This window comes from Urocitellus parryii, chromosome 9, assembly GCF_045843805.1.
Source record: "Urocitellus parryii isolate mUroPar1 chromosome 9, mUroPar1.hap1, whole genome shotgun sequence".
Taxonomy (NCBI): Eukaryota; Metazoa; Chordata; class Mammalia; order Rodentia; family Sciuridae; genus Urocitellus; species Urocitellus parryii.
The window spans coordinates 21,010,790-21,037,955 of NC_135539.1; the positions used below are offsets into that span (position 1 = coordinate 21,010,790).

The 27,166-nt window shown below is 43.4% G+C and overlaps 1 protein-coding gene across 2 annotated transcripts in view; it reads left to right on the forward strand.

Annotated features, from left to right (window-relative positions):
- Positions 1 to 1,313: 1,313 nt before the first annotated feature.
- The window catches only part of Itgal (integrin subunit alpha L), a 43,576-nt gene continuing 17,723 nt past the window's right edge, over positions 1,314 to 27,166 (forward strand). For both annotated transcript variants that reach the window (XM_026400347.2, XM_026400348.2), the window contains exons 1-18: positions 1,314 to 1,412; positions 2,479 to 2,581; positions 3,263 to 3,357; positions 3,470 to 3,537; positions 5,396 to 5,513; positions 5,640 to 5,770; positions 6,971 to 7,116; positions 10,364 to 10,496; positions 10,638 to 10,788; positions 15,969 to 16,042; positions 16,136 to 16,268; positions 18,550 to 18,701; positions 18,965 to 19,102; positions 19,556 to 19,753; positions 19,871 to 20,001; positions 22,171 to 22,331; positions 22,420 to 22,571; positions 24,820 to 24,909. In XM_026400347.2, the coding sequence (XP_026256132.2) occupies positions 1,346 to 1,412; positions 2,479 to 2,581; positions 3,263 to 3,357; positions 3,470 to 3,537; positions 5,396 to 5,513; positions 5,640 to 5,770; positions 6,971 to 7,116; positions 10,364 to 10,496; positions 10,638 to 10,788; positions 15,969 to 16,042; positions 16,136 to 16,268; positions 18,550 to 18,701; positions 18,965 to 19,102; positions 19,556 to 19,753; positions 19,871 to 20,001; positions 22,171 to 22,331; positions 22,420 to 22,571; positions 24,820 to 24,909 (2,241 nt within the window). In that variant the 5' untranslated portion in view covers positions 1,314 to 1,345. The remainder of the gene's footprint in view (positions 1,413 to 2,478; positions 2,582 to 3,262; positions 3,358 to 3,469; positions 3,538 to 5,395; positions 5,514 to 5,639; positions 5,771 to 6,970; positions 7,117 to 10,363; positions 10,497 to 10,637; positions 10,789 to 15,968; positions 16,043 to 16,135; positions 16,269 to 18,549; positions 18,702 to 18,964; positions 19,103 to 19,555; positions 19,754 to 19,870; positions 20,002 to 22,170; positions 22,332 to 22,419; positions 22,572 to 24,819; positions 24,910 to 27,166) is intronic.

Sequence of the window (27,166 nt, forward strand, 5' to 3'; positions counted from 1 at the left end):
GTCTTGCTAAACTGCTAAGGCTGGCCTCAAACTTGGCAATTCTCCTGCCTCAGCCTCCAGAATAGCTGCACCAGGTTTATCTTTAACTCTTTTGAAGAACTGTCACATTGTTTTCCATAGCAGGTGTATCATTTTACATTCCCATTGGCAGTGTTCCAGGGTTCCAATTTTGGCCTCACCAACAGTTATCTTCCTCCTTCCTTTCTTTCCTTTTTTAAAAATTCTAGTCATCTTGGTTGGTGTGAAGTGGTATCTTATGTGGCTTTGATTTTCATTTTTTTTAAATACTTTTTTTTGTAGTTATAGATGGACAGAATGTGTTTATTTTTATGTGGTACTGAGGACTGAACCCAGGGCCTCGAAGATACTAGGTGAATGCTCTACCACTGAGCTACAACCCCAGTACCTGATTTGCATTTCTTTAATGACTAATGATGCTAAGTATATTTTCGTGTGCTTCTTGGCCTTTTATATTTCATCTTTAAAGAAATACCCATTCAAAACCTTTGCTCATTTAAAAAAAAATTGGTTATTTGGAGAATGAATAACAAGGGCTGGAGGTGTAGCTCAGTGATAACGTAATTGCCCAACATGTAAGACCTTCAATTCAATCTCCAACGCCACAAAAAGCCAACCAATCAATTAATTTAATTAAATAAAAATAGATTATTTGTCTATTGTTAAGTTGTGAATCATATGTTCTGGATACAAGTGCCTTATCAGATATGATACATGATATGTGATTGGAAAATATTTTCTCCCAATCTCTGGATTTTATTTTTTGCTTTTTAGGACCAAAAGTAATTACTAAATACTCCACTCTGCAACTTGTGCTATCATGAACTTGTGCATCATGAACATCTTCCAATGTCGAGAAGAAAACGACCTCAAATTTCTCTCTTCATTTATCTTTTCCGCCCCCATTCTTTTTCATGGCGACACTGCATTCCGTCACAAACGGTTGTACCACAGTTTGTTTGACCAGTCCTCTGCTGAGCTTTTTGAAGAGTCTTCAGTTGGTGGCTGGTGAGAGACTATGATGCAGCTGTTCAACCGAACCACTCTGCTGTCTGCTTTTGGATGATGTGAAAATGCAAGTAGGCACAGGAAATGTCTCTAACCCGCTTACACTTCCTCTCTGAACCTATGAGGTTTCACAACCCCTAAGGCACCCCCTCTCACCCTCCTCCCACCCAGTGTCACCAGCCTGGTGCCTCTGTGAGAAAGTTCCACTGCAAGAGGCCCCTTAGGCATTATCATTTCCCTCTTTCACCCCGTGGAGGTTGTCAGCAAATCCCAAGAGCCTTCGGAGACTGAGCCTGGACCTGGGGGGGGTCCCTCCAACATGGGAAAGATGAAGAATTCCTGCATCATCCTAATGAGGCTGCTGCTGTCTGGACCCTTTTTCTTTGGTAGGAAAGTAGGGAGGGATGGGGGAAGGGACATGTGTCTGTGACCAGGGAAACTGAAAGAGTTTGTGGAAGGGGGGGAAAGAGGAGTTGCTCTAAGGGTGGGATTGGCCATAGGTAACGTGGGACCCAGGAATCTGAGAGGGTGAGAGGGGGAAAGAAAGAGAAATAAGGCCAAAGCCCAAAGTAGGAGCAAAATATGGAGACAAAGACAGAGAGAGGTGACAAAGGCAGCCCAGTGAGAGAGGAGGAGAGTGCAGCCTTAGAAAGGGCATGTGGGGTTAAAGGAGACGGTGGAATTCAGTTGCTATGCCTGGTCTTCGGGCAAATCCTTTTCCTTGGTGGGTCTCTATCCCTTCATCTAAACAAACAAAGGTACTAGCCTCCCTGACATCCCAGGATGCTGTGAACTAGTTCTGATGCCCGTAAGGAAAACAGGGTGGGAAAGAACCATTTGGTTTGCAGATGATGCCAAGTTGCCTGATAGGGGAGATGGGCTGGGGGGGAATCTGAGACAGAGCATTTCAGGAAGAGACCCATCTCTGGTGGGGTTGGGGAGCTTGAGATGAGGATTCAGAAGATGTTGAGTTCCCGAGGCTGGTCTTTCTTGGGTACCTGGGGCCCCTGATCATGGGAGAAGTGGGTGTGTGAGGAGGCACAGCCTGCTTTGGGAAATCCCCATCTTGGTTCCTGCCTAGAAGCCTAGGCACCCCTGTACCTTGGGGCCCCTTTTGACCTGCTCCTCTCTCACGGGCCTCAACCTCTTCATTTTTCCTTCTTTGCTGACAGGCCAAAAGGGAAGTGGTGTCCTTCTCACGCCTTGGGAAGAACTACCAGAACTCTGGGTGGCAGAGTGTGCTGCTTTCCTGTTCCCCAGAGTCAAGGACTTTGAGGGAAAATCCAAGAACATTGTCTAGTTCTGTCTGGATATTGGTGGCCTGGGGAAGGTGGGCCGAGTTTTGGGGACCAGAAGTATGATCAGTGGCCAGTCAGTTCCTAGGCTCTTGATGTGTGGGGGACATTGTGGGAGGCCCGGTCAGAAGCAACTGAGCACCCTTGCCTCCCTTAGCTCCGGCCTCCAGCTACAACCTGGACGTGCAGAATGTGCAGCACTTTTCCACCCCACACGCCGGGAGGCACTTTGGGTACCGCGTCCTACAGGTTGGAAATGGGTGAGCTGATATCCCCCCCACCCCTGCCAAATCCTCCCTGCCTGGCACAGTACACAAGACCAGGTGCTTCTGTGCCCCCCAAGAGACTGCCCCTGCCTCTGGGGGATGCTTCACCTACCTCCTGCCGGCCAGTCAATGAAACAAGGCAGGTCTCCTTTCTGAAGGCGTTCTCTGGAGACAGGAGCAAGGCTATCAAATAGTAGGAAGGGGACAATCATTAAGGCTCCACCTAAGTACCTAACAGGGGAGACATTACAGTCCTTAAAACACTTTGCATCCCATCCTGGGCTTTTGACTCTCTCTGACTACACAGTGAACTCCTTGAAGGCAGAGATTTTGTCCCTCCCCCTCTTTCTAGTACATTCTCCAGCCTAGCACACAGTAGGTAAGCCATTAATGACTTTTGAATGGATGGCTGAATGAGTGACACTCTGGGAGATCATTCTCTGGGCCTCAAGTTTTCTAGACTGTAAATGGAAAGGATCTGATCTTCTAGCATTCATGCGTGAGGAATTATTTCTCTGGGATTCAGGAGAGAAGAGGTGGGAGCTGAGGAGTGTCCCCAGAGGGGTGTGGTCACATGGCTTTGAGATAATAGTGGGATCTGATCCTGCTTAATAGGCAGGAGTGGGTGGGTAAAGACCTGGACAGCTCCATCTCACAAATGATATTTCTCACCAGGGTTATTGTGGGAGCTCCAGGTGAGGGGAACAGCACAGGAAGCCTCTATCAGTGCCAGACGAGCAGTGGACACTGCGAGCCAGTCAGCCTGAGAGGTGAGTAGCTGGTAAGGGAGCAGGGAAGAATGGGATCTTAGGGAAACTGAGGCTGGCCCCAACACATCTGGATTGCCTGAGTTCCTTCACACCAACCTTCTGGTGCTTACAGGTTCCAACTATACCTCCAAGTACTTGGGAATGACCTTGGTGACAGACCCCTCAGGTGGAAGCCTTTTGGTAAGAATTTTGTATAGTGGTGATCTCAGAGAATATGTTAGAAGAGAGAGAGATTGAAAAGAGGGGGAAAGAAAATGGATGAAAGATTCCATAAAATGTTAAAGGCATCAGAGATTCAGATCCTATGCGTATTTATCGAGAACCAGTTATAAATCAGTTATTTCCAAGAACCTATTTACTTCAGTTACTTTTACAAAGATGAAATATCTATGCCTATTGATATATAATATGACCTTTAGTGGTATGCCTACTTTTTTTTTTTAAGAGAGAGAGAGAGAGAGAGAGAGAGAGAGAGAGAATTTTAATATTTATTTTTTAGTTCTCGGCGGACACAACATCTTTGTTGGTATGTGGTGCTGAGGATCGAACCTGGGCCGCACACATGCCAGGCGAGCATGCTACCGCTTGAGCCACATCCCCAGCCCTGTATACCTACTTTTAATGTTTTAGTAGTTACATGTATTTTTTTTTTTGAGAGAGAGAGAGAGAGAATTTTTTAATATTTATTTTTTAGTTTTCGGTGGACACAACATCTTTATTTTATTTTTATGTGGTGCTGAGGATCGAACCCAGCGCTCCACACATGCCAGGCAAGTGCGCTACCGCTTGAGCTACATCCCCAGCCCAGTTACATGTATTTCAATTGCTTATTAGAAATATATAAACTGGGCTCGTCTGTAATCCCAGTGGCTCTAGAGGCTGAGGCAGGAGAATCACAAGTTCAAAGCCAGCCTCAGCAATTAAGTGAGGCCCTAAGCAACTCAGTGAGACCCTGTTTATAAATACAATACAAAAACCAGCTGGGGATGTGGCTCAGTGGTTGAGTGCCACTGGGTTTAATCCCTGGTAACCAAAAAAAAAAAAATTTTTTTTAATAGGATTGGAAATTTTTAAATAAGTTTGTCTTAGTGGCTAAATGCTCGGGTTCAATCCTTGGTACCAAATAAATAAATAAATATAGAGGAGGAAGCTAAAGTTTAAAAAAATTGTAAGTTTAAAAGAAAGCAATAAATAAGTATGCCAAATGTTAGAAATCATAAAGTGTTATACAAATGCCTAAAGGTTGGGAAGCATTGCTTCATTTCTTTTAACCCTCAAGACTTTGGAATGAGATAAGGATCAGTATATGTATATATATTTTTTATGTGAGGAAAGAGAACCCAAAGAATTAAGAAATTTACCTGAGATCACATGGCTGCAAAGTAGTAGAGCTAAGATCAATCAAATTCTCAACTGATTTCAATTCTATTGTTCTTTCTGGTTTTTCCTTTGCAACATCCTTCTGACATGGCTGTGTGAGAGCTAGATAGACTGGTGACATACTGATTCATTATTTAACTGTAGCTAGTTTACTGAGCTGCTATTATGTATCAGGCATTGTGCTGGGTTCTAAAGGGGAAAGGAAAGTGAATAGAAAGTTGACCTTGATATCTGATCCAAGCCCTGTCTGAAAATGTCAGTCTGGCAGGAAAGATAGTCATAAACAAAAGAGGCAGTATTGTATATTCTGGGAGTAGTGAGTTTGTGATTTGGGCTTACACAGAATGTGTGATTGGGCATGGGAAGGAATGTGCCTGGAAATGTGCCCAACTGTACATAGCGTGAATGCCAAACTAAAGCTTTTAGACTTTATTTCATAGGTGGTGACTATCCACTGGCATAGAGTATTAGTTATAGGAATGGAGAGATGGACATGAGAGAACTTGCAGAGGGAGAATTCCTTTGCTTTGGAGTAACTATTTGGATGTAGAGAGTGAGGGAGGTGTACAGGATTCTGTAGGCTCTTATTCATCGTGATGAAACCTAAAAGATACATAGCAAGAGGAAACCCCAACCCTTTTGCTTTTGTTTCCTTCAGGCCTGTGACCCTGGGTTGTCTCGGACATGTGACCAGAATTCCTATCTGAGTGGCCTATGTTACCTCTTTCCCCCAAGTCTAGGGGAACCTGTGCTACAAGGGCATCCTGGTTATCAGGGTAAATGAACTGGGGACCCATTGGGTAAAAAAATATCTCTAAGTAGCTGCCCCTCCGTGGAAACTGGCATGGTGGCCCCAATGCTGGAGATACTTCAACAGACCCCTTTCCATCTGGCCTCTGCAGAATGTATAAAAGGGAATGTAGACCTGGTGTTCCTATTTGATGGCTCAGGGAGTTTGCAGCCAGATGAATTTCAGAAAATTGTGGAATTCATGAAGGATGTGATGAGGAAACTCAGCAACTCTTCCTACCAGGTAAATATGCTGGTTAGAATTCTTGGTTATAGGCAGTGGATGCCTACCTGACCCAGCTAAGTCATTAAAGGAAAATTTGGTATGAGTTCTCTCTCTCTAGCCTATGGGCATGGCTATAACTAGCCTCTGGAAAGCACAAGAACCCAGGAGTAGAAAGCTTCTAGTATTCTGTCTAATTTTTTCTTTTCCTTTTTAAGTTTTTAGTTGTCAATGAACCTTTATTTTTTATTTATTTATATGCAGTGCTGAGAATAGAACCTGGTGCCTCACACATGCTAGGCTCTACCACTGAACCACAACCCAGGCCCTAATTTTCATTCCTGTTTCTTTCTGTATTCTAGCTTCCCTCTTTTCTTTCTTGCTGTGTCCATAAACTAACTTTTTTTGGATCACGTGAGCCAATGGGCCTGTGGAAAGCTCCCAAGTCACATGTTAAAGTTCCTCTCAACCAACTGCTCACTCTGAAAATTCTAAATTTTCAGAGAAGAGATTCTGACTGGCCTAGAGTCAGTTCGGTGGCCATATGTTTTAGTCAGCTTTGGGAAAGAAAAGATTATTTGGGGATCACAGTTTCAGAGGTCTCAGTCCACAGATGGCCAACTCCATTCCTCAGTGTCTTAGATGAGACCTAACATCATGGCAGAAGGGTGTTGTGGAGGAAAGCAGCTCAGGACCTGGTACCCAGGAAGCAGAGAAAGAGCTCTGATCAACAAGAACAATATTTAAAACTCAAAGGCACACCTGCCTATAGTCACCCCTCGGTTAATCCCTACCAGGGGATTGATTCACTGATTGGGTTAAGGCTCTCATAATCCAACATTTCACCTCTAAACACTATTTCATTATCTCACACATAAGCTTTTGGGGACACTTTACATCTAAATCATTATACTATCTCTAATTAATACATCCCCTTTAGCAAGGTTCACTCCACAGAAATATGGCTACCAGGAACCATCCTACTGATGAGGTAGTCAGGCCCAAGAACAAGAGTTCATCATACCACACTGCAAAAGAAAGCAGAGGTTTATTTTGTTTTATGTCTGCATTTATTTACATATTATTGCTTCATTTCAAAAGAATGATTTTAAGCAGAGGTGCAGAGTTGGGTTACCCAGGTCCTGCATAAGAAGTAGAGGTTAGAGGGGACAAGTGGGAAGGGATACATAACTACATATCATTTCTTCCTTCCTTTCCTAGTTTGCTGCCGTTCAGTTTTCCACAAGACACAAAACAGAATTTAATTTCTCGGATTATGTGAGACTAAAGGACCCTGATGTTTTATTAGCCCATGTGAAACACATGCGCGAGTTGACCAACACCTTTGGTGCCATCAACTATGTCGCGTGAGTTCCCTTTTGAGGGGAGAACATGTCCATTCATCTGTTCTGTGGGAGCAAGCTTTCAAGGTGTGGAAACTCAATAGATAGGTACAACAAGGGGCAGTTTATTGTAGGGATTCTAGCGGAGCAACTTTAGTCCAGTTTCTTTTTTAAATACACACACACACAAAACCCTTTATTTATTTATTTATCTATTTATTTATTTATCTATCTATTTATTTATTTATTTATCTATTTATTTATGTGTAATGCTGAGAATCGAACCCGGTACCTCATATGTGTTAGGCAAGCACTCTACCACTGAGCTACAACCCCAGTCCTAGTCCAGTCTAGTCTTTGGTTATAAGTAACAGTAATCTACTCTGTACTTACTAAATCCGAAGAAAAATTCTTGAGAGGATACAGGAATAAGAAGTATTTCTAGATCTCATGAGGGACTAAAACCAGGACTTGGAAAATAATTATGAAACACACAGTCATGAAGAGTCACATCTTAGATGGGGATCAGCTTTGGAAATCAATATATGAACAAAAACCTCAAATATTCAAAAAAGAATCCTTGAAGAATTTCTTGAATTGTTCATAAAATTTGATATACTCAAGTCCCACATTAGAAACTACCATATCTGCTAGGGATATAGCTTAGCAATAGAGCACTTGCCTAGGGTTTAATCCCCAATACCACCAAGGAGACACAAAAGAAAAAAGAGAGGGAGAGAGAAGAGCACAGAAAATAAATAATCATATCTTACACAGACAAGATGGTGCACACCTGTAATCCCAGCTACTGGAGAGGGTGAGTCAAGAGGATGTCAAGTTCAAGGCCAGCGTTGGCAATTTAGCAAGACCCTGTCTCCAAATAAAATTATTTGGTGTGTGGAGTGCTTGCCTATCATGTGTAAGGCCCTGGGCTCAATGCTCAGTACTAAAAAAAAAAAAAAAAAAAAAAAAAAAAAAGAGAATCAAATTACCATATCCTGATTTCCTGGGTCCAAAGCAGAGATTCTCCACGCAGCTATGACCAGGAACTACTTTATAGTAGTGTGCCAGAGCAAATGGCACAAACATGAATGCTAGAGCCCCGCCTCTGCAGGAATTTGTCTTAGAAAGTTTGTCTCTAAATTCTTAGAGAAAGAGATCACCATACAATGAGTAGACCCTCTAAAATGATCAATTGTGGGAGCAAAAAGAAAGTCATGAAAATGTCTGTCATAAACATTTTTTTTTTTTTTTTGGTACTGGGGGTTGAACCCGGGATGTTTGACCACTGAGCTACATATCCACCCCTTTTTTGTTTTTAGACAAGGTCTCACTAAGTTGCTTAGGGCCTCACTTATTTGCTGAGGTTGGCCTTGGAATTTTTGATCCTCCTGCCTTAGCCTCCCAAGGTTCTGGGATTAGCGTTGTGCGCCACCACACCCTCCCTGTCATAAACAGTTTTGTCTCATTTAAATCTCACCCCGTTGTGCCAGGCAGTGTTCTATCAGGAATCTGACGACTCTCTGGAAAGGGCCAGAGAGTAAATATTTTAAACATTTTTGGCTACATATGGCTTCTGTTGAATATTCTTCTTTGCTTGATTTTATAATTCTTTAAAAATATACAAACCATACAAAACAAGGTGCAGGTTGAATTTGGACCACAGATTATTGTTTGCTGTGTTCTAAATACTGGGAAACTAGCAGTGAATGAAACAGAGAAAAATCCCTACTCTCCTAGAGCTACCCTTTTAGTAGGGGAGAGAAATGTCACAAACAGGATAAATAAGCAAATTAGATAATACAGTAGAAGACATAAGTTATTCAAAGAAAAATAAAGCAATATTCCATAGGCAGATCAAGGAGGGGGTTACTTCTGAGCAGAGACTTGATGAAGGAGGTGTACACAAACTTTGTATTACTCAGTTTTCTGTCACTTTAACTGTGACAAATGCCTGAGATAATTAACCTATAAAAAGAAAAGTGTGCCTGTAGTCCTAGAAGCTCAGGAGGCTGAGACAGAAGGATCACAAGTTCAAAGCCAACAGAGGGGACCAGGGTAGAAGAAGAGAGGCCCGGTATGAGCCTACTGAGAAATCCAAATAAGTGACATGTGGATGAAAGTTGAAAAACATTTTCCATCCAAGATAGAACCAGAGGTCTTGAAGCGCAGGCATCCTCAGGTCAAATGGTTCACAAAGAGCTGCTATTGTAGCAGGAGCTGTGGGCAAGCTGACTTGTTCAGAAGGAGGCTGTGGATGTGGCAGAACTTTGAACTTTGCCAAATATACAATTCTTTCTTTTCCTTTTTGAACATGTGCTTTGAAAGGATGGGGTTGTGGCTCAGCGGTAGAGCACTTGCCTAGCAAGTGCAAGGCCCTGGGTTCGATCCTCAGCACCACATAAAGATAAATAAAATATTGTGTCCAACTACAACTCAAATAAATATTTAATGGGCTGTGGATTGAACCCAGAGATGTGTTTTTACTGAGCTACATCCCCAGCCCTTTTTACTTTTCATTTTGAGACAGAGTCTTGCTAAATTGCTTAGGTTCCTGTTAAGTTGCTGAGGCTGACTTTGAACTTGCTATCCTCCTGCCTCAGCCTCCTGAGCCGCTGGGATTACAGGCGTGTATCACCACACAGGGCTCCTTTCTTTGATTCTTTGATCTCACACACATTGAGCCTCTATGCTGTACTGGGTGCCATAAATAGGGTAGTGGATGAATATGGTCCTTTCCATGAATATTGATGGTGCAGGGCGAAAACTGACACAGAAACATGTCACCAAATTCACTAGGTTATCTGCTATGGTGGAACTTTCTAGATAGCCTGGGGGAGGTAGGGAAAGAAGGCAGAGGAGCTGCTTGCTGTGTGAGCTTGCTCTTGAAAGTGACTTCCCAATTTTCTTTGTGCAGCTCTTTTGTCACATGGGATATCATCTAGATCAACGTCTTTAGCTGATGAAAGGGTGGTTGCTACATGGTTGAAATGGAGGGTAGGAAGCCCTGAGTCACCCTGCACAAAACTTCCCCTGTGGACTCTGGAACACCCACCAGGCTGCCCAGAATAGAGCAGTGTAAAGATTACTAGTCTAAAGAGAATGGGTGGCAGGAAAGACGAGGTCAAGGTTTAGAAGAGAATGTTGAATGCTTGGGTACCTGCCTGGGAGATTCAAGAAGGGCTTTTGCATAACTGATGAGCAGAACAGTGGGGAGACCTCAAGCTCTGGTTTGTGGGAAATCTCTAACATCCCCCTCTCCTGGACACAGGACACAGGTGTTCCGGAAAGAGAAGGGGGCCCGTCCAGATGCCACCAAAGTGCTCATCATCATCACCGACGGGGAGGCTACTGACTTTGGCAACATTGACAAGGCCAAAGACATCATCCGCTATGTCATTGGGGTATGGGTCCTGGGCTCTATCTGCTTCTTACCTCTCCCCTTTCCTTTTCTACTCCTGACACCTGATTCCTTTTCTCCCTGGGGCCAAAGTCTTGGTCTGAGGTTTGGGGGTGCCAGCTCTTCACTCTACATTCCCTTGCAGATTGGAAAGCGCTTCAAGACCAAGAATACTCAGGAGAGCCTCCACAAATTTGCCTCAAACCCCACAAAGGAGTTTGTAAAGATTCTGGACACATTTGAGAAGCTCAAAGATCTATTCACTGAGCTGCAAAAGAAGATCTATGACATAGAGGGTGAGTGATAGTCCCTGGGAGAGAATTTGAGAGGATGTATTCAAGAACTCCCCAGGACATTAGATAAAAGACACTGAACAATAAAGAGCACTGGAGATCCTACAGGGTGCTAGGAGCTCTCCTAAACCAACAAGCAATTAACAGCCACAGGAAGGAATTTAGGAGACCTGCAACTTAGGAGCAGGCTCTGATAAGATAGTTCTCTCTGAAATTCCATCTTCCTCTGGGAGCTCAGCTTGATTCAAAGTGGAGCCCAAATCTGACCTATATCTGGGGTCATGGGAGCCCTGAAGGATTTCCGTCTAAATTCTTTCTCCTCTTGGTCAACTCTTTCATTTTCACCTAGCGTAGGCCCCACCTTACTTAAGATGGGCAAAGTGCGACATGGTGGCACACACCTGTAATCCCAGAGGCTCAGGAGGCTGAGGCAGGAGGATCACAAGTTGGAGGCCTGCCACAGCAATTTAGCGAAGCCCTAAGCAACTTAGCAAGATCCTATCTCAAAATGGGAAAAAAAAAAAAAAGTGCTAAGGATGTGATTCAATAGTTAAGTATCTTAGGATTCAATCACTGGTACCAAAAAAAAAAAAAAAAAAAAAAAGGTTAAATTAGTAGAAACAAAGTGTGAGGAACCCACAGATGCTCTTCCTTGGCCTAGAATAAAAGAAAGTTCTTATTGCAGTAATTAGATGGAGGACTGGTCATAAAAGGGCATTACCTCAGGAAGACTACTCTGCCTCCAGATATGTGGTTTCAAAGGGGAAGTCCCCTAGGCCAGGACACAGCCTTGGAGTCTGGCTCACTTGAAGATGCAATATGATGGCTAGAATGGAGCTGGGCAGACTTGATCCAAAATTCACTCTGCCTAAAGCTGGGTGCAGTGACTCACAGCTGTAATTCCAGCAGCTCAGGAGGCTAAGGCAGGAGGGTTGCAAATTCAAAGCCAGCCTCAGCAATGGGGAGGCGCTAAGCAACTCAGTGAGACCCTGTATCTAAACAAAATACAAAATAGGTCTGGGGATGTGGCTCAGTAGTTGAGTGTCCCTGAGTTAAATCTCCTGTACAAAAAAAAAAAAAAAAAAAAAAAATTCACTCTACCTCTTACCTGCTGTGTGACCTCAGTCAGGATACTTCCGTCTCTAAGGCTTGTTATTGTTTGTTAAATGGGGGGATAATAACACCAGTCTTAACAGTGCTCTAAGGTTTAGTTGCCGTAATGAAGTACTAAAATCCAGGTGGCTTAACACAACAGAAATTTATTGTCTGAATATTCTGGAAGCTTGAAGTCCAGAAGAGCAGGGAGATGCTCTTTCTGATGGTTCTAGAAGAAAGCCCTTCCTTAACAATTTCACTTCTGGTGTCTGCCTACAATCCTTGGCATTTCTCCATTTGTAGGTACATCATTCCAATCACATGGCCACCTTTTCTTGTGCCTCTTCATGTCAATTTTCATCTCTGCACATTTCCTTTTTAATAAGAACACCGGTCATATTGGATTAGGGTCACCCTAATGTCCTCATTTTAACTTGATGACCTCTATCAACGCCATATTTCCAAATCAGCTCACATCCTGAGGTACTGGGGATTAGGATGTCAATATATCTTTTTGGAGGACATAATTCAACCCCTAACCTCAATTTAGTAATGTACCCAGTACATTGTGGGCTCTCTGTAGATTGTACCTCCTTTTTTTCCATTTATTATTATTATTATTATTATTATTATTATTATTTGGTGCTGGAATTGAACCTAGGGGTGCTTAACCACTGAGGCACATCCCCAACCTTTTTTATATTTTATTTTGAGACAGGATCTAACTAAGTTGCTTATGGCCTCACTAACTTGATGAGGCTGGTTTTGAGGTTGCAATCCTCCTACCTCAGCCTCCTGGGTCTCTGGGATTACAGGCATGCACCCCAGCTCCCAGCCCTATATTTTTTCTTGTGCATAAGTCATAGCTCTTATCACTAGTTGTCATCGTCTATCTTAACCTGCTCCTGCTCATCCTTCTGCTCTTGTTTAGATTTCACTTCCTCCTATTAGATGTCACAAGTGTGGGTTATGTGCTGTGTGCTACTGTAACTGCTGCATGCTCCCTGCCTTGGCCCCTGTAGCATATGTTGGCTTCTAAATTTGTGGATTTCTGTCTTCGACACTGCCCTCTGAGGTACCTGTCATGGCAAATGCTGTGTCTGCTTTCTCACCACTGATATCCCTGGTGCCAGATACTTAGTTTTGCTAATTACTTATTCAATTAATGAATGAATGATCATAATATTTGCCATGTTTCTTGAAAATTTACATGAAACAGGCCCTTTGGCTACAATATTTAAATATTTATCTCAGCATCATTGTAAGGCTGATGTTATTATTTCCATTTTATTGATTCATGCTTGCAACAGCTATATACCAGACTCGGTGATTAAGACAGGGATTTTCTGAAAGTAGAACTCATATTTCCATTGGATAAAGAAAAAACAGTGATCAATTGAACAAATGAGATCATTAAAGGTTGTGATAACTGCTCTATAAAGGATGAATAAAGCAATGGGATAAACTGGGTGTGGTGGCGCATGCCTGTAATTCCAGTGGTTTGGGAGGCTGAGGCAGGAGGATCACAAGTTCCAGGCCAGCCTCAGCAATTTAGCAAAGCCACAAGTAACTTAGTGAGACCCTTTTTCAAAATAAAAAAATAAATAAGGGCTGGGGGTGCAGCTCAGTAGTAAAGTGCCCCTGGGTTTAATTCCCAGTACTTCCAAAAAAAAAAAAAAAAAAGCAATGAGATAGACTTATATATAGGAAGCTGGGCTGGGGTAGAGCTCTATGGTAGAACACTTGCCACTTTGGATTGGCTTTTGGAGATGTTGTAGGGACAAACGAGGCAAGGCACCGAAGATAGCAGGAAACAGTTTTATTTGGCTGCAGCCAGGTTCAGAGGACACAGCTTTTGCTGTAATCAATCAATCCCCTGAATCCGAGTTCAGGGAATTTCAGTATTTTATACCCAGTGTGTAAGGGGAGGGGCTCAGAAGTTCACAGTCTGCAGAAGTTCACATAAAAGCAGCTTTTTCTTTCACTGTTCTGGGCAAGTTAACTCTTCAAGGACAACACCTGAGAAGGGGAGAGCCTCTTTTCCCCTTTCTTTCCTCCCCTGCCAGCTGTTACCATGGAGCCCATTTGTAACTTATCTTAAAAATGTAGACATCTCTCTGTGAAGCCCAGCTCCAGGCCAGAAGCCTTGTTTGCACATTTCTACAAAGAACTACTGGATATGTTTGTGAAAAACTAGTAAGGGGTGTCCAGCACCTGGAGTGCTGGTATTTTCTCAGCCAGTGGCCAAATAAAACAGGGCGACACGAAAATAGGAAGTTTATCTACATTGAACTCTTTTGCTGACAGTCCTAAAGGCAGCCATGGTGAAGATTTCTGGAGAGGCCCAGTTAAGACTTTTCAGTGAAGAAAGGGGGTGCCACTTCAGAGGAAGGCCTGTTCAAGATGACTTTATTTATTTATTGTTGGTACTGGGAATTAAACTACTGAGCTACATTCCCAGTCCTTTTTATTTTTTATTTTGAGACAGGGTCTTGCTAAGTTGCTGGGGTTGGCCTCAGATTTGCAATTCTCCTGCCTCAGCCTCCCGAGTTGCTGGCATTACAGGCATAGTTGAGATGACTTTTTAAAATTGTTTAAAATACACTCTAAAATGACTTTCAAGCTGAGACATGAAGGATGAGAATCAAATGGCAATTGAGGAATGTAGGTGAAGAGCATTCTAGTTAGAAAGAGGAGCAATCACAAAGCCAGGAGATGCGAAAGGACTTGGCATGTTGGAGGAATAGAAAAAAGGTCCACTGTCTGGAGCTGACACATAGGAGCTGAGCACCCTTAGCCTTGAGCTATGGAGGTGTGAGACTGGTTTCCACTTTGGCAGAAGCAGGTGGATCTCACCTCCGCTTGGCAGGGGAATGAAGCTCTGGGAGTGGGTGTCACCCAATGAGATTGGGCTACACCACCCTGAAACCCAGTCCCTTGCCTCATTTGGATGGAACTTTCTCCTCAATAAAAAGAGTCTCAGGTGTGCTCTCTCTCTCTCTTCCCACTCAGAAAGAGTTTGGATTTCAGTGTGACAAGCAATGGCACTATTTTATCATATATCAAGATAGGGTCTGATATACATTTTTGAAAAAAAAATAGATTACTCTGGCTTGCTCTGTGGAAAGAAACACAGAAAGAATAGAGTCAGAGACCAAATCAGTAAGGTGTTACATAATTTTTGGGGGGTGTACCAGGGATTGAACTCAGGGGCACTTGACCCCCGAGCCTCATCCCAGCCCTATTTTGTATCTTATTTAGAGGCAGGGTCTCACTGAGTTGCTTAGTGCCTCACTTTTGCTGAAGCTGGCTTTGAACTTGCAATCCTCCTGCCTCAGTCTCCTGAGCCATTGGGATTATAGGCATGCACCACTGCACATCATTTAGGCAAAAGATGAATATGGCTTGGACCCATGTGGTGTCAGTACAGACTTTTCAGAGGGGGAGGTGTTATCTTGAGGCAGAACCATCACGATTTGGTGATTCTTAGAGATGATACAGGGGGAAAAGGAAGAATCAAGGTTGATTCCTGGTTTCTTAGCATTATTCCCTAGGGAGTTAGGGATGTTCATCATTGACTGGGGGAAGCCTGAGTAAGAGCAAAGTAAGACAAAGTAAGAGCTGACTTTATCCAGCAGCAGTGGGTCTGTGATCCCAGCTACTCAGGAGCATGAGGCAGAAGGATCGAAAATTCAAGGCCAGCCTAAGCAACTTAGTAAGACCCTTTCTCAAAATAAAAAAAATAAAAAGGGCTTTCGATATAGCTCAGTGGTAAAGTGCCCCTGGGTTCAATACCAATAATAAATAAATAAATATATATATATATATATATATATATATATTTTTTTTTTTTTTTTTTTTTTTAAGCTGTACCAAGACATGCTCAGGTAGAGTCACTAGGCTCCTGGCATTGTACAGAGAGAGCTGACTCAGAGCATCAGGCCACTTCCCTAATCTGTCCCACTTTGATGTTCATGCTTTCTACTTTGCACTAAGGTGAATGCTGGGCTTCTTCTGAGTCCTCCCGAGTGTCACTGTTTTTACTGCTCTTTGGGTCTCGGCCTGATCTCCTCTACTTTGTCCTTCAGGCACAAACCATCAGGACCTGACATCCTTCAACATGGAGCTGTCCTCCAGTGGGATCAGCGCAGACCTCAGCAAGGTGCTTGGTGGCCTGAAGCAATGAACAGAGGGATGTGGGGATGGAGTTGGATCAGGGAGGGTCCTGACATGATTCCCCTCCTTCCCTGAGCAGGGCCATGCAGTTGTGGGGGCAGTTGGGGCCAAGGACTGGGCTGGAGGCTTTCTAGACCTGAAGGCTGACTTGCAGGATGACATATTTGTTGGAAATGAACCATTGACACCAGAAGTGAGAGCAGGATATTTGGGTAAGTATTTCTCTTTTTTGATGGGTTCTTCTGTTTGAGATGCTGAGAGTAACTCAGATTGGCTTTCCAAATAATAGTGAAAGCAATTAAGCAACCAGCTTGAGCAAACTCAGGGTTTAAGTATGATTATAACACTCTTAATTTCCCCCTTAATCACCTTTTACCTGTGTATTAATTATCTGTTTTTTTTTTTCTTGATTTTTTTGGTGCTTTGACTTCTTGGGGCCTGGATAATCCTGAAGGAACTGCCCCTCCCAGGGCTGGCTAATTCCTAGAGCTAGTGAACTCTTGCCTGTGAACATGACTTTCATATGCATACCAGCCATCCAGGGCCCAGAGCACCAATCACTTATTTTATCCAAATTCACACACCGAGCCAAAAGTTCCCCTGCCCTAAATTGCCTCAGTCAGGTACCAGACCACTAGAAAATACCTCTACATCCCCTGAGCTTACCAAAATTCCTCAGTCTGTCCAATCCTAAACCCTTCTTCCCCTTCCTTCCCACGAAAACCACAATCTTGGTCCTTCTGCCTCCTCACTGAGCTGATGCTTCTCCACTGTCTCTTTTGTGGTGAGCAGTACCTCCTGCTTCTGAGGAAACGAATAGGAAACTTCTTTCAATGTCAGTGACTCTCTGTCATCATTCAGTAGTAACTAAACATTAAATCCCAGGTCTATTTTAAAACAACCTGCCTTATTAATAGGAGGACTACTTGTTCTTTTTACAAGAATTCCTTTTCTTGATTTGTTGAAGAATTCTAGAGTTTTACTCCGTTTCAAGATTTTTTTTTATTATTATCATACTAAACAGAGGAAATGAGTCTGCTCAATCCACAATTGCTGCTGCTGATCTCTGCCACGTGGTGTCGCTGTTGAAGTCTGGGCCTGCACAGTTCTGTATGTGCAAGTCTACCTAAGTGATGCCATTTTCAGACTTAATCCCTGGGCTCTGAGGTTGTAGTTTTTTTGTTGTTGTTGTTTTGTTTTGTTTGCTTCATGTAGTCAGCATGCCCCAAGGTATGAACTGGCTCCAAGAGCCTGGGATAGGACTGCTTCCAAGTTTGATCTTCTCAGGGATTTAGAACCACATTCTTCCACACTCTCTCATCCATGCCCTTTGCTTAGAAATGGATCCATCCTTGTTAAAGTCTCAGAACACAAATGTCTTATTAAATTTTTCTCAGAAAATTAGTGCTATTTATCTTATATCAGGTTACCTGCAGTGATTATTTTTCTTTCATTTTTTTTGGACGGTCTTTACTGAACAAATATTATGTTAACATACTTTATGTCATTTCATCTTCACAACAACACGATGAGAAGAACTTATTAAGTGAGTTTTTATTTTGTTATATTTTTTGTTTCTTGTGGTGCTGGGGATTGAAAGCAGGGACAGACACACACACACACACACACACACACACACACACACACTGAGCTACCTCCCAAGGCCAAGAAAGTATTTTTATGATTTCTCGATGAAGAAATCGAGTCAACAACAGTTTAAATAACTTGCTCAGGGTCACATTACTAGTAGGGGAACTCAAGTAGATTGTTCTATAAACCACGACACATTACTGCTTTCAAGGGGATTTCCTGTTTTTCAATATACTGTAAAATCCTTGGCAACTTTGCTCACTAAAGAAGAGGCAGTCAAATTGTGCACAGTGGTGAATTCCCATGATTCCAGGGACTTGGGAGACTGAGGCAGGAGGATTGCAAGTTCAAGACCAGCATCTGCAATTTAGCAAGATCCTATCTCAAAAACAAAATTTAAAAATGGAGCTGGAGATGTAACTCAGAGGTAGAGTGCCCCTGAGTTTGATCCCAAGTAACATTTTTTTTAAAAAGAAGAAAAAGAGGCAGGCACATCACTAGTCTCTCTCTCTCTCTCTCTCTCTCTCTCTCTCTCACACACACACACACACACACACACACACACATATATATATATATATATATATATATATATATATATATATATATAGCATTGAATGTTTATTCTGCTACTCACCTTTATCTCTTATTTTAGTTATTAGCAAAGTGCTAGCATTTTATATGCTTGGCCTGATTTCATGCTCAAAATTACCCTATGAAGTTGGTACTTTTCCCATTTTTATTTATTTGTTTATTTTTCATTTCAGGAGAAGGTCTTCTGGCCACTTTGATGCATCTTTGCTTCAAGTTCAATTTCTGAGAACAGCTTCTGCCCTTTCCTTGGGGTTATTTCCTGACTCCAGCTTCCTTTGCATTTCCATGCTCCTCATTCTCTCTCCTCAGGTTACACTGTGACCTGGCTGTCCTCCCGGGGGCCCACATCACTGCTGGCTGCAGGAGCCCCTCGATACCAGCATGTGGGGAGAGTACTACTGTTTCAAGAATCAAAGGACAGAGGACACTGGAGCCAGGTGCAGAAAATAAATGGGACCCAGGTGAGCATGGGCCAAGAGGCATCTTCAGGATAGGGACATGAATGATGTTCTTTATGTCCTTTCAACTCTCATCCCCTTATTGTGTGGCAGACCCTATCATAAAACTCTCTGAGGTAAGCCCTGTGTCTCTACAGTTTAAGAAACTGAACTTTCCCAAACTCAGCTTGTAAGAAGATGGACATGGTGCAACTACAGGGGGAGGTAACCTGCCACCTCCTGCTGTCCCTATGGGCTCTTCCTTTAACATCTTCCTCTCCCTACAGATTGGCTCTTATTTTGGTGGGGAGCTATGTGGCATCGACATGAACCAAGATGGGGAGACAGAGCTGCTGCTGATTGGAGCCCCCCTGTTCTATGGGGAGCAGAGAGGTGGCCGGGTGTTTATCTACCAGAAAAAAAAGGTGAGAATCATGACCCTGAGCGAGGTGGAAGTGGAGAGGCAGAGATTCTCAGGCCTACCTGGGTCCTAATTATTCCAAAGGGCTTTTCCTGTCTGATCATGTATAAATCAAACCTTTAGAACAATAAACAACAGCTAGCACTACTTGGGGGTAGACAGTGTGCAAGGCCCAGTGCCAGATGTTTTATATACATGACCTTATTTCATCACCTCCTGAGATCCTGCAAGCCTTATTTTATAAATCGGAGGCTATTTCAGGGAGACCAGGGAACTTTCCGGAGCCATGAGATCACACAGACCACACAAGATGGAGCTGGCACTAAGGGCCAGATTCGTTTGACAGCATCATTCTGACTGTGAGGGACCACATCTCACATTTCTTTAGTGTTTTCCACTAAACTGTTCTTCACAATGCCGTGATGGAGTTGCGATCTGTTTCCTTGTTCCTTTCCAGCTGGAGTTTGAAATGGTCTCAGAACTTCAGGGAGATCCTGGTTACCCGCTTGGGCAGTTTGGAGCCACCATTGCTGCCTTGACTGACATTAATGGGGATGGGCTGATGGATGTGGCTGTGGGAGCCCCTCTGGAGGAGCAGGGGGCTGTTTACATCTTCAATGGGAGGAACAGTGGACTCAGCTCCCGGCCGAGTCAGGTGAGATACCGACTTGCCCATCAAACTCTGTTCCCGGGCACCTTGAAGCCTTGAATCCCCAGCCTGCCTCTACAGACCCTGTTCCCATTTTAGCATGAATTTTTTTCTTGCTTACAGCGTATAGCAGGGTCCCAGATGTTCTCAGGAATTCATTGGTTTGGACGCTCCATTCATGGGGTGAAGGACCTTGGAGGGGATGGCCTGGCAGATGTGGCTGTGGGGGCTGAGGGCCAGGTGATTGTGCTGCGGTAAGATGGATTCCTGAGTCCCTCTGATAACTTCAGCTCTTATCCTTTGAGTAGTGAACTGTGCACTATGCTGAATGCCTGACAGCACCGGCCCATTTGGTCTTCACCCCAACCCTGGGAGATGGGTTCTCCATTTTTTTCTCCCTGTACTGAGGAATTGAACACAGAGTTGCAGCCAGGTGTAGGGGTACATGCTTATCTATAATCCCAGCAGCTAGAGAGGCTGAGGCAGGAGGATGGCAAGTTTAAAGCCAGCCTTAACAAATTTAGCAAGTCCCTAACCAACTTGGTGAAACCCCATCTCTAAAATAAAAAATAAAAAAGGCTGGGGATGTAGCTCAGTGATAAAGTACCTCTTGGGGTCAATCCCCAATACCCCCAACCGAAAAAAAAAAAGAAAGAAAGAAAGAAAAACCAAGGGTACTCTACCACTGAGTTACATCCCCATCCTTTTTTTAAAAAAAAATATTTCTTTTAGTTGTCAATGGACCTTTATGTATTTATATGTGGTGCTGAGAATCGAACCCAGTGTCTTGCACATGCTAAGCAAGTGCTCTGCCATTGAGCTACAACCCCAGCACCCCCATCCCTTTTTATTTTGAGACAGAGTCTCACTGAATTTCCCAGGCTGGCCTGGAACTAGTGATCCTCTAGCCTCAGCCTCCAAAGTCCCCAGAATTACAGGCATGTTCCACTGTGATTGGCTGGGTTCTGTTTGTAGAGGCTTCACGTCTTACTCCAAGTCAACAGCTGCCGTTCAGCAACAGAACCGATTTGAACTCAGTCCTATCTGACACTTCCTAGGGAAGACCTGTCTATCTAAAACTTCTTAGAGAAGCAACACATGTGATAGACAAAGACATGGCTTCAGGACCTGGTGTCCTGGGTTTCTGGGACCTAACTTTTCTCACATTTGAAGTGGTGGTGACATTTTCCGCCTTATCCTCTCTTTGTGTGGATGGTAGCTATTTATTGATCACCTGCTATGTCTTGAACAATGAGCCTGACATTGGGTCCAGAGTTTCTGAGTAGTGATAGATATGATAAATTAAACAAGCCAGGTGTGGTATCTCATGCCTATAATCCCAGCAACTCAGGAGGGTGAGGCAGGAGGAACACAAGTTTGAGGTCACTCTGGGCAACTGAGAGACCTGCCTCAAAACCAAAAATAGAACATGCTGGGAGTGTAGTCCAGTGGTAAAGCAGCCCTGGGTTCAATCCCCAGTATTGCAAAAAAGTAGTAAACAAATAAATAGATAATTACAAATTGTGGTAAGTGTAGTGAAAGAAATGAACAGGACACTATGGGAGAAAATAGTGGAGGAGGCCTCTTGAAGATTGGATGGCCAAATAAGGCTCTCTGAGAAGGTGATATTTGAACCTGGAATTGAAAGGTGAGAAAGAACTGGGCTTGCAAAAATCTAGGTTAAGAGCATTCTGTGTAGAAAGCCCAGGGTGTGTCAGGGCCCTAGGAGTCAAAAGTGGACTGATGTGGCTCGAATGTGGTCAGCCCAGAATCAGGGGACATAGGGTTAGAGATAAGAGTAGGGAGATAAGATTGGTGATACAGGAAGTATGGCTGTGATTGTAAAATATCTGAATTTTATTCTAAATATCACATGTCATCATTGGACAGTTATATGCATGGAAGTAGCTCAATATGATTTCTCTTTTCATTTTGTTTTTATTTTTGTAGTGCTGGGGATCAATCCCAGGACTTTGTACATGGTAGGCAAGCACTTTACCACTGAGCTACATCCTCAGCTGCTGTGATTTCTCTTCTTATAACTCACACTTTTTTTGTACTGGAGATTGAACTCAGGGGCACTTGGCCACTGAGCCACATCCCCAGTCCTTTTTATGTTTTATTTAGAGACCATGTCTCACTAAATTGCTTAAGGCCTCAATAATCTGCTGAGGCTGGCTTTGAACTTGTGATCCTCCTGCCTCAGCCTCCCGAGCTGCTGGGATTACAGGGGTGAGCCACTGAGCCTGACATAACTCACTTTTCTTTATAGAAAATGGGTCACAGGGCTACCAGAAGCAAACTAGGGTGGCCTAATTAATTGTCATGGTCATTGTTGTTATCATTGAGAGGTGACAATGACATAGAGTTCAGTTTAGGGAAGAAGAGTCCTTTGAGAGACTTGGTGGCTTTCTGTCTGTCAGCTCCCGGCCTGTGGTAGACGTTATCACTGTGATATCCTTCTCCCCGGCGGAGATCCCAGTGCACGAAGTGGAGTGCTCCTACTCAGCCAGTCACAAGAAGAAGGAAGGTGTCAACATCACAGTCTGCTTTCAGCTCAAGTCTCTCATCCCCAGGTTCCAGGGTCAGTGCTGTTCTCCCACCCGCCCCGAATCCCAGCTATGACCTCAGGATCCTCTATAGTCTAACTCCTGCCTCTTTTACCCTCTCAGGTCCCCTGGTTGCCAATCTCACCTACATTCTGCAGCTCGATGGCCACAGGACCAGGAGCCGGGGTTTGTTCCCAGGAGGGAAACCTGAACTCACTGGAAACACATTGGTTACCCCAGCCAAGTCCTGCATGAACTTCTGGTTTCACTTCCCGGTAAGGGAGCTAGTGCTGGTGTTCTGGAAAGGTGTGGATGAGCCTACTGTGGTGAGAGGGTGTGCGCTCAGCTCTGCTGTTGTCCAGCTGGGTGACAAGTCGTGCTGATCCTCAGTACTACCATTTCCTATGCTGTGCAATAGCGGGGATAATACCCTAACACATATTTGCTTCTGGTCCTGACTATGTTCACATAAGCATTTTTAACATGGTGATGACTGTAATGCACTTACCATTTTTCCCTGTTCTTTTCTCACATCCTATATTCATGCTGCTACTCAGCTTTCACAGTTTTTTTTTTTTTATTGTTGTTTGTACGAGGAGGGGTGCTTTACCACTGAGCCCCATCCCCAGCCCTTTTTTGTATTTTATTTAGAGACAGGGTCTTGCTGAGTTGCTTAGGACCTTGCTAAGTTTCCCAGCTGGCCTTGAACTTCACCTCTGTCTGCCTCAGCCTCTCAAGACTCTGGGATTATAGGTGTGCACCACTGCTCTTTCATATTTTTAATAACTAGAGAACATTCAGTCATCATGGTATGTCATTATTTGTCAGATACATGTAATAATTTATTAACGTCTATCCAAGAAAAAGATTCTTTGTGTTTTTGTCTCTTTATTTTGTTTTTAGGACTGAACCCAGGAGTGATCTACTACTAAGCTACATCTATGGTCCTTTTTTTTTTTTTTTTTTTTTTTTGCGACAACATCTCACTTAGTAATTCAGGCTGTCCTTGAACTTATGATCCTCCTGCCTCAGCCTCCCCAATAGCTGGGATTACAGGCACTGCATGGGGCTGCAGAAAGTTTTTTTTTTTATATTAGTTTGAACAAGTACTGAAATACTCAAATGCAGTTTGCTTATAGCTGTCTTGTGCAAAAATGGAATTGACATCAAATTATTATACCTCTTAAATGTTTCAAAAAGGGCTGAAGATAGGGTGGGGGTGAAGAGATTTTGAAGTTTGTTTTACATTTTTTATTATGGGGAGTGTCTAACCTGAAAGTAGAAGCAAATAGTTTAATGATCCCCTGGTAGCTTTCCAACAGTGTCGACTCAGTCTTATTTCACTCATGTCTTGCTCCTCCGCCTCCTCACCTCCCAGCCCTTACAAGAGCTGAACACTTGAACTTTAATTTGCCAGAGAAGATGGCATAAAGTCCTTGGCTTTGGTTTTGGACAGATGTGGATTCATATCTTGGCTCTGTCACTCCATGTTCTAGACCTTTGAGCAATTGGATCACCTTTTTAAGGCTAATTTTCCTCATTTTGAATATAAAAATAATAATGCCTACCTCTCAAAATTAGTAAGAATTTTAGGAGAAGTATGATTTACATCCTGTGAAGTGCCAGTGTCAGGCACTGGTAATTACAAACGACTAAAACGCATCCTTGGAACTGGGGCTGCAGTTCAGTGGTAGAGCACTTGCCTAGCATGTGTGAGGCACTGGGTTCAATTCTCAGCACCACATATAAATAAATGAAATAAAAATATTGTGTCCATCTTCAACTAAAAAAATATTTAAAAAAAACTTCCCAAGGGACTAATATTCTAGAATTAGGATAGTCCTATTATTCTAGAATAGTCTCTCTCTCTCTCTCTCTCTCTCTCTCTCTCTCTCTCTCTCTCTCTCTCTGTCTTTTTGGTGTGTGTGTGTGTGTGTGTGTGTGTGTGTATGTGTGTGTATGTGTCTAGAGATTGAACCTTGAACCCAGGGATGCTCTACCACTGAGCCACATCTACTCTTTTTATTTTTTATTTTGAGACAGAGCCCCACTAAGTTGCTTAGGCCTTGCTAAATTGCTGAGGCTGGCCTCCAAGTAGCAATCCCCCTGTCTCAGCCTCATGAGTGGAATTACAGGTGTGTCCTACCATGCTCAGCTTATTCTAGAATATTCTTGGGCAAACATTGATAATGACTACCTAGAACCGTTTGACAGATTCAGTAGCTTTCATTAGGACTCAATGGCAAACAGTGCTATGACTGATTAGTGATGTCTCCATGGAATTGGAGCTGGGCAATTAGAAATTTGTGCTGAGAAGTACCCTGAGCACAATATCAACATATGCTATATGGCATATTTATTTATTACTAGTAAGCAGTGAAAAAAAAATGTTGACTTCTGTTAAGGTCTTAGACAACTAACTACTAGCATTTGATTCTTGGTAAAATGCAAACAAGGCATGTAAATGCACTCAATTGAAATGTTAGATTCAGGACAAAGATTGTGCTCTTTTTTCACTTTCAGGTGTGCATTCAAGACCTTATCTCCCCCATCAATGTCTCCCTGAATTTCTCTCTTTGGGAAGAAGAAGGGACACAGAGGAATCAAAGTGTGGTAAGAAGAGATTGGCTGGGGATATTAATGGGTAATATGGAAGAGAAGAAATTCTATTTAGCAAGAAGTCACTGGATTATATAGGAGTTTGTGATTCTAAGCAACATAAACCAAATATGGCTTACTCAAGCAGGAAAGGAATTTTAAAATAGATATCTAAAAAAATTCAAAACACAACTCTTGGAATAAGGGGGTCTGGGTAGTGACTCTGGGTGCTCTCAAGAGGAGAAGATAATGGATAGACTCTCCAGGTCCCCTTCAGTGAATCTACTCTGGGTCCCTACAAGGTATCAGCTCCAGATTACACCAGGTTCCAACACTGTTCAACCTATAAATTCCGGGGAGAGAAGTTCAGAAGGCCTAGCTTTGGGCCCAGGCTTGTCCCTTATTGGTGAAAGAACAGAGCACCTTGATTAACCTTCTCACCTATGCATGTTCAGTTGGGGACAGACAGTTTCCTCAAAGTCAAATTGGGAAGTTGGGGGCAACAATATCCACCCTCCATTCCCAGATCAGACACTCCCTACCCAGTGCCAAGAGCCTGATGTCCTTTTCTGAGATCCTTGGCACTCAATGGATGGTTTGGTTGCATCTAGAGGATAGAACCTGGGCCTGGGAGCCTGAACATGTGGCTTTCTTTCCTGGTACAAGCATGAACAGGTTCTGTCCCTCCTTGGGACTGTTTCCCCACCTATGAGGTGAGTCCAACCTTGTGAGGCCCCTTCCAGAGCTGGAGGCCTCTCGTTGCTGACTGCAAGTTCCTGTGGCTTTTGGCAGCAGTCAGCAGAGCACCCTGCCCACTTGAGATTTAAAGATACCGATGGTGTGCTCACTAGAAATAAAGCCCTGCCTACCGGATGCTCACCACGCACCTAAGCAAAGCTGACTGAGCCCCTTTCCTGTGCTAAGACCTTTTCTGGGCACTGGTTCTACTGAAACCAATAGGCATGACTCCACCATTGAAAAGCTCACAGTCCACTGTTGGAGAAGCTGGGGGATCAGCAGTGACAACATACTGCCATGATGCCACAGTCAAGTTAGGTTCAGGACAGCAGATTTGAGGGGATAAGAAAAGTCTGCCCACAGAGGTGACCGGGAAGTCCCCAGGTAGAGAGGTGGGCATTCAGGAACTGTTTTTCTTCATATCATCACTTACTATCTTTGTGTTGGTTTCATTGTCTGAGGTTATCTTCACTACTTGGCAACTCCAAGTAGAAAGCAGAAATCTTGTGGTCATAACCTTGGCCGTAGTCACACCCCTAAACTAATCTGTTGGACTAGGCCTGGGTAGAATGTGTACCCAGTAGGTGGATATATGGGGACAATCAAAGCCCTTGCAAGGACTTGAACCTGGGATCAGGGAGACTGCTCTAATGATTGGTCCCACTGGGGGATGGTAAGCTCTGACCCATGGCATTTTCTGTGGAAGTAGAGAGGAAGAGATGCATTCAAGAGAGTTTAAGAGGCAGAATTGTCAGAGACTGAGATGTGGGGAGAGAGGCAGAAGATGATACTCATATCTGACTTGCATCTGGGTGGATGACGGAGCCTGCCCCACAAAGGAAACACTGAAGGGAACACAGATATGTCAGGAAGGTGAGCTGCAGAGTTCAGCTTTGAACTTCTTTGAACTTGATACACTTGGGGTCTGTGCATCATCCAAGAGGCAACTGGATTCATTATCAGCAGAGGCAAAGTACCATTAAATTAGCTCAGCTGCAAACACAGAAATTTACATGGAAAGTAAATCTCTGGTTCCACTGAGATCAAGAGCCCCTTTTAAGGGGCTGAGACTGTAGCTCAGTGGCAGAGCACTTACCTAGCATGCTTGAGGCACTGGGTTTGAGCCTTAGCACCACATAAAAATAAACCAATAAAATAAAAGCATGCTGCCCATCTACAACTACATAAAGAAAAAAGAAAGTACCTTTTAAAAAGTCTTTTTCCTATAAAAGACAGGTTGGAGTTGGTGTGGCAGTTCTGAGTTTCTAAATCAGGAGTTTAATGTGTCCGTCATCTTTTCATTACTGTAACAAATACTTCTCAGACTTTATCTGGGAAGAGCCAAACCATCAATGTCCTTGGCATTGAAAGCTAGGTGGTTTCTGTTGCTATTCCATTCTGCCCTTATAGCATCAAAGCAGCCATAAACAACAGGCAAATGAGTGGGTGTGTCTGTGTTCTGAAGCACTTTATTAACTGAACATTGAGGGCAGGATTTGGCCTTCCTGTTATAATCCAGTTACTCCTTCTCTAA